The 7500-nt window shown below is 52.0% G+C and overlaps 1 protein-coding gene across 1 annotated transcript in view; it reads right to left on the bottom strand.

The window, feature by feature from the left end:
* Window positions 1-7500, bottom strand: part of srbd1 (S1 RNA binding domain 1) — a gene marked incomplete at its 5' end in the record, with an annotated part of 73978 nt that overhangs the window by 39411 nt on the left and 27067 nt on the right. Inside the window, 4 exon segments of the mRNA XM_080528749.1 lie at window positions 4432-4539; window positions 4982-5072; window positions 6340-6497; window positions 6603-6710. Of these exon segments, the coding sequence (XP_080384875.1) occupies window positions 4432-4539; window positions 4982-5072; window positions 6340-6497; window positions 6603-6710 (465 nt within the window).

The following is a 7500-nucleotide window of genomic DNA, read 5'->3' as shown; positions in this document are numbered from 1 at the left end:
GGGTGTATGTGAGCTTAGATGTTGAGCGCGTTCATCTCACCACTCACGGCAGCCATCAAGCTGTCTGTCTGTCGCGAAACACACACACACACACACACACACAGCCAATCCACACAGTCACACATACACACACACATAGCCAGTCCACCCAGTCACACACACACACACACACAGCCAGTCCACACAGTCACACACACACACACACACACCCACACACACACAGTCACACACACAGAGTCACACACACACACAGCATATGAGAGCCCCTTGAGAGCGGAGTTGTCCCAGAGGCTGGTTCCAGTGAACAGAGCAGGGTGGTGGTGGTGTTGGGGGGGGGGGGGCTGCTGGCCCTGGCTGTCATACCAGAGGAGCAGCCAGGCGGAAGGAGGGGCAGCAGGGAAGAAGGCTGGGGGGGACAGCAGGAGAGGAACGGCAGGGTGAGGTGGAGGGGGGGGGGGGGGTGCACCAGCGGGGGTTTCAATCACACTGAGGCCTGGCCAGACAGATAGCAGACGGTGCGAATGAGGCTGCCTCTTTAATTAACTAGTACAGAGTAGGGCACAGATGAAGTGGCAGGGTGTGTGTGTGTAATGTGTGTGTGTGTGTGTGTGTTCTGCACTACACACACACTCGCACGCCTGCACACACCCACACACATGCGCGAACCCACACACACACGCCCGCCCACACACGCACACACACACACACATAATTGTTTTTACATAACTTTTCAAGCCCATACTGGCGCTCAACACAAGCCACTGTGTTTCTGTTCAGCAGAGCGCCAGAGATTTCGAATAAAAAAAAATAAAAAAAATAAAAAAAGAGAAAAATAATAAAGGCAATCAGAACGATCCAGAATAGACTCTTTTCGCCACGTTCGACCACGACCCCACCACAACACCGCGCCGACCCCTCTCTCCTGGCTCCACAGATGGTGTGGGAACCGGAGCCCAGGGTGGAGAGGGGGAGAGACTCCCAGTCTCTGGACTAAGAATACGTCCTTATCCGGTTGCAAAAGCCTCTTACGAGACACACATGGTTTTGACATCCCCGACTCAGCGACTCGGGGAGGAAATTCACTTAGCCAGAGGTTCCACACACCGGCCCGACCTCGGCACAGCCGGGGTAGAGAGAGAGGGAATAATTGCAGAGGTTTTTTTCTCTCCCCTCCAAAATAAAACTCCTATGTAGGCTAAGTGGCACAAGTGTTTCCAGTTGCTAAAACAGTCATGAAGAGAGCGAGGGGAGGAGAGGAGAGGAAGAGAGGAGAGGAAGAGGAGGAGGAGGAGAGAGGGAGAGAGAGGAGAAGAAGAGGAGAGAGAGGAGAGGAAGAGGAGGAGGAGAGAGGGAGAGAGAGGAGAGGAAGAGAGGAGAGGAAGAAGAGGAGGAGGAGAGGGAGAGAGGGAGGAAGAGGAGAGAGGAAGAGGAAGAGAGGAGAGAGAGGAGGAGAGGGGGGGGGGATAGAGAGGAGGGGAAAAAAGAGACAGGAGGAGAGGAAGAGAGAAGAGGAGAGGAATGAGAGAGATGGAGAGAGGGGATAGACTTGAGGGACAGGCTGCATTTATCATGAGGAGATTAAATAAGCAGTGTGGTTGTGTGTCTGGTCTGGGTCAGGGTCGGGGTCCAGGGAAGCTCTTTGATTCCAGACACCCACACTCCTCCTGTTACTCCCCCGCCGCGCCCGCAGAGAACCTGACCGCTCACCGCCGCCCCGACACGATTTCGCTGAGCCCGGCCGGCTGTCAATCAAGCCCTTCCCCGAACGTAACTTTGCGGTCGTGGGGGGGGGGGGGGGGGGAGGGTTGAGCGTACGCAACAACGGCTGGTCAGAGGGCGGTCACGGTCATGGCAACTGTCATCCCGGCGCCCCAGTGTTTTCCCTGATCTGTCGGTGGTGGTGGTGGTTTGGTGCCATTCCGGCTCAACGTCAAGATGCCTGGCGGTGGCCTGGGTTGACCAGGGGGGTCGACCAGCGGGACCCAAAGCCTCCTGGGATGTGTAGTCATCAGCAGCCCTGAAAAGGTCATTCCTGATGGCTAATGATCTGTCCCGAGGCCGCTGGGAGTTGCCACGCTGTACCACGGTCGCCGCGACGACCAGGCGCTCTCCTGGGAGGGGGACGGGACACCTCGGGGATGCTGGGAGCATCTGGAACGTTCTTGGGAGCGTCGATTTGATAGAGCGCTTAGAGACGAGATCCCTGGGAAACGTCTGGGCGACCGACACCGGCTCTCTCTCCGTACCTCTCTCTCTCTCTCCCTCTTTTTCTCTCCCTCCCTGTTTCTCTCCCTTTCCCTCTCTCTCTGTCTCTGTCTCTCTCTCTCGGTTGAGACGTGATGGCCTGGGACATCTGGGACGCGGGAGATCTAGAACCTCTGGGAGGGACGGGGGAGAGATCTAGAACCTCTGGGAGGGACGGGGGAGAGATCTAGAACCTCTGGGAGGGATGGGGGAGAGATCTAGAACCTCCGGGAGGGACGGGGGAGAGATCTAGAACATCTGGGAGGGACGGGGGAGAGATCTAGAACCTCTGGGAGGGACGGGGGAGAGATCTAGAACCTCTGGGAGGGACGGGGGAGAGATCTAGAACCTCCGGGAGGGACGGGGGAGAGATCTAGAACCTCTGGGAGGGATGGGGGAGAGATCTAGAACCTCTGGGAGGGACGGGGGAGAGATCTAGAACCTCCGGGAGGGACGGGGGAGAGATCTAGAACCTCTGGGAGGGACGGGGGAGAGATCTAGAACCTCTGGGAGGGACGGGGGAGAGATCTAGAACCTCTGGGAGGGACGGGGGAGAGATCTAGAACCTCTGGGAGGGATGGGGGAGAGATCTAGAACCTCCGGGAGGGACGGGTGAGAGATCTAGAACATCTGGGAGGGACGGGGGAGAGATCTAGAACCTCCAGGAGGGACGGGTGAGAGATCTAGAACCTCTGGGAGGGACGGGTGAGAGAGATCTAGAACCTCTGACTGGGTTCCCTCGGGTCCAGATCAGGCTGGAGTCACAAAGTAATAGAACCAACAGAACTCTGTCTGTCCTGACAGCATGGGCCTGAACTAACCGCTCACTGATTGACTTGAAGTGGGCACACACAGACACACACACACACACACACACACACACACACACAGTCTGGGTGCTGGGGGACTAATACAGGACAGCCATACAGCCACATAAAGAGGACGTCTGGCATTCCTACACGTCACAGAACTCAAACAGAGTCGGGGTAGAAACCCACCAAAGAAACACAGAGGCGGCCATTAAGAGCTTGTGGACGTAGCATGTGGATCATAGGCGCTTGTAGCCCCGCTCCACCCGCTCTGCTTTCAAAGGAACGGGCCCGACAGAAAAACCACAGAGAACTGCAGCTAACTTAATAAACACCTAGAACCTTCTACTGACCACTTTAAGACTGGGGCTCCTGAGGAGGGAGGAGGGGGGGGGGCCACGGAGGGACGCACTGAGGATCATGTCTCTCTGTGTCTCAACCAGCCTGATGATACTGAGGCCAGAGAGGGGTCTGTCTGTGTGTGTGTGTGTCTGTGTGTGTGTGTGTGTGTGTCGGCACACAGATCCACTTATCCACTTGCTTATGAATGTCGGTGTGTCTGTCTGTCTTGGCCTGACACACACATGTCAGCTCAGAGGTGCAGAGGCAGACTCTGCTATTGGAGGAGAGAGACTGAGAACACAATACACACACATACATACACCACAAATACTGTAAACACACACACTTACTTGTGAGTGGTTCTGGGCTACGATCCAGTCCTGACCCAAAGACAACAAACACACGTCGGTCAGAGAGAGAGAGAGAGAGAGAGGGAGAGAGAGAGAGAGAGAGAGAGAGAGAGATATGGAGGAGCAGAAAGCCCATCTCAGTATTTGTGTTGGCCGGCAGCGCGCGGAGCTGGGCCGGGTACCGAGGTGGTGGGACATATTTGTTCTTAATTAGGAGGTATTCAAACCAGGTCCAGATGGGATTTAAAAACCCACCAGAGTGACACATTCCAGTCCTGTAGGAGAGCGCTTTACCAGTATATAACTCGGTGCAGACAGCGTAAGCAAAGCCTCTTTAAAAGGAAGCCTTTTCACTCTGCCGCCATCTTGTTTGGGAGACCAAACGCTGTTTTTGTTATAGACGGGGTTGAGAGGACCTCCCCAAAACCTCCCCTCACACCCCAAAGATAGAGATGAACATCTTTTTTTTTATCTTAACCCCTTAAACCCTGTTGGTTTTTTCATATCGCTATCGAGTGTGTTCCGTGTAATCAAAGTGAAGTGTGTATGGAAACGTTTCACGTGGTCGTTTTGATTGTTAAAAGTTGTTGTAACGTCTTCAAGAGACACTCCGTTTGGCCGTAGCCTTTCCGAGCCCCCCTGCTCTAGTCCTACACAAGGGCGTTGCTAGGGAAACGGGGTCTCACCAGTAGGACACGTCCAGCGGCTGGAAGAAGCGGCGGCTGATGAGGTCGGCGAAGAACGACTCCGTCTCGCGACACGCCGTGCCGTTGCCGATGACGACCGTGTTGCAGCTGCGTTAGAGAGAGAGAGAGAGAAAGAGAGAGAGAGAGAGAGAGAGAGAGAGAGTGTTCATGCGATCGACGTTCGCTGGGAGAGAAACATGGAACCTAAAAAGAATTCATACAATAGACATACTCCATTATCTAAATATGCTGATTCACCCAGCCAGTCAAACATGTATTAATGACTCATTAATGCCGCACACACACACACACACACACACACACACACACACACACACACACACACACACACAGACACACAGACACACAGACACACAGACACACACTCCTCAACCAATGAGGAGCCTTCCTGGCCTTCTCCAGTCACAAAGCTGTTTAGTCTGGTAGAAGGCTTCCTCTGTGGACTCCGGCCTACATGGATCAGATCTATTGGATCCAATACATCGAATATCTGTATTCCATCTGGCTTGTAACCCACAGGTTGCAGTACCTGTATCTGGTCATCAGGTGGCGTAGTTTGTCTGCCTCTCTGTTCTGGCCATGGCCGTGCAGGAACACCACATCTGTGTGTAGGATCTGACCTGGAACAGGGGGAGGAGAGGAGGAGAGGAGAGGAGAGAGAAGAACAGGAGAGATGGGAGGAGAGGAGGAGAGAGAGAGAGAGAGAGAGAGAGAGAAGAGAAGAGAAGAGAAGAGAGGAAAGAGTGTGTGTGAGAGGGAGGGAGAAAGAATGCAAAACTCCACACCCCTACCACCTAACCCATTCCTATAATTCTGTCCAGACCAGATCAGGCCAAGCAGTTTGATAGTTGATACACTGGCATTGACTTACACCTACTACCACATCTGACCCAGGAGAGAGAGAGAGAGAGAGAGAGAGAGAGGGGGGGGGGGGGGGTGCGGGAGAGGGAAGAGGGGAAAAAACATGCCTCCTTTGCACTCTTTCTTTTTCGTTCTGTCCATTCCTGTCCTTCTCCGTAGGAGGGTCAGTGGCGCTATCGTCCCCGGTCACTGTGACGGGACACGACGGATCCTATTGGACGGCTCTGGCAGGAGGTCATGTGACCACACACTCCCAAACCTGTCATGTCAAGCTGTGTGTGTGTGTGTGTGTGTGTGTGTGTGTGTGTGTGTGTGAGTATGTGTGTGTGTGTGTGTGTGTGTCTGTGTGTGTGTATGTGAGTAAGCATGTGTGTGTGTGTGTGTGTGTGTGTGTGTGTGTGTGTGTGAGTAAGCATGTGTGTGTGTGTGTGTGTGTAGAATTAATGTGCTGCAGGGCAGATGCCACAACACAGGGTTGCCAGTTGTCACGCCCCCGGCGGGGGGCGGTGGTCTCTGCGCCGGGGCGATCAGCCACTCAGGGGGAGGCGGCTGCAGGAGGCCCCGCCCACTGAGAAGTCTGCGGGGAGGACGCCTCCGTCAACTGTGTCTGTCACCTACCGGACCCCCCCCCAACAACACACACTCCTTGTACACGGTCGCCTACTGGGACCATGCTATAACCACCTCTCTACACACTGTCAACTCCCACACACACGCACATAGATCCACATAGACACACACACACACACACAGACCTTGAGTTGTGGTAAATTTGAGTGTTTTCTAACAGAAAACGGTTCACTGTTTTCAATTAGGATTATTTTTATTTGTTTTATCATTAACAGAATTTAACTTCTTCAATGTGTGTGTGTGTGTGTGTGTGGGTGTGTGTGTGTGTGTGTGTATGTGTGTGTGCAGTTTGTGTGTATGCAGTGTGTGTAGTGTGTGTGTGTGTGTGTGTGTGTCTATGTGTGTGTGCAGTTTGTGTGTATGCAGTGTGTGTAGTGTGCGTGTGTAGGGTCTTACTGGTAGGGGACAGGATGGCCAGTTTACAGCCGTGTCTGAACCCCGGGTCCACGGCCATGAGGACGCGGCCCCTGACGGGACACACCAGCAGGCGCTGGCGCAGGTTACGGACGAACATGGCGATGGACTCCTTCTCTGCCTCGGCCGTCAGCTTGGTCCTGTGGGGGAGGGGGGGGGGGGAAAGAAGAAAGATGTCAAATATGTCAGCAGCTAATACATTATAGACACACACAAGCACGCGCCACACACAGGTGGGTACAGACCTGTAGCTTCTGCTGAGCAGGGGGACAAGGAGGCGTTTGTAGGAGTCCTCCACCGCGTCTCGTAAGATCTTCATCAGCTCCTCGTTGGCGTAACCCCTGGGTCTCCACCTGCAGGTCACACAACAGCCTTTACCACACACACACCCTGCTGGGCTGGACACACCCTACCACACACACACACACACACACACACACACACACACACACACACACACACACACATTTTTACAACACATTATGGGCCGGTTTCACAGACAAGGCTTAAGCCTAATCCTGGACTAAAAAACATCTTCAATGGAGATTTTACATTGAAAGTGTGATTTAGTCCAGGACTAGGCTTAAGCCTTGTCTCTGAAACCGGCCCATTAAGCTACATCATATGCACGTGTGAAAATCTAATATCATATGTGTGGTTATAATGAGAGTATTTAATACTTTACATGGACATGTATAAGAACACACATTTTATTATGCTCTTTGTGAATTACCTAAAATATGGATTCATCTTTCCTGTTTACAAATGATCAAATCGCACAAAGAATTCAGTTTCAGACACCATTGAACAGTCTTTTATACATGTCGAGCTACAGATTAAATGAGAATGAATTAACAAAATGAAGGAAGAACAATCAGTCTGAACCAATATATTGTACATTTATGTTACATAAAATCTATCTGATAATAATTCCAATACATCCTCCTATTGAATGTGTGCACAGAAAAAAATTTTGTAGTCTGAAATCTGTTAACCAGATTAAGAAAGAAAAGGTAGTGAAACAAAACAAATTAATGCCTTAAATTCTGAATTTGAATTCTCTTTAAACATACTCAAAGTGAAGATTATTCATTATTATTTTACTGTTTTTCTATACTATTTATGTCCATTGAGATATAAAAA

Source organism: Nansenia antarctica (genome assembly GCF_963989245.1).
Source record: "Nansenia antarctica genome assembly, chromosome: 1".
Classification (NCBI taxonomy): Eukaryota; Metazoa; Chordata; class Actinopteri; order Argentiniformes; family Microstomatidae; genus Nansenia; species Nansenia antarctica.
The sequence above is the reverse complement of the archived record's forward strand: the minus strand, read 5'-3'. Positions and strand labels throughout refer to the sequence as shown.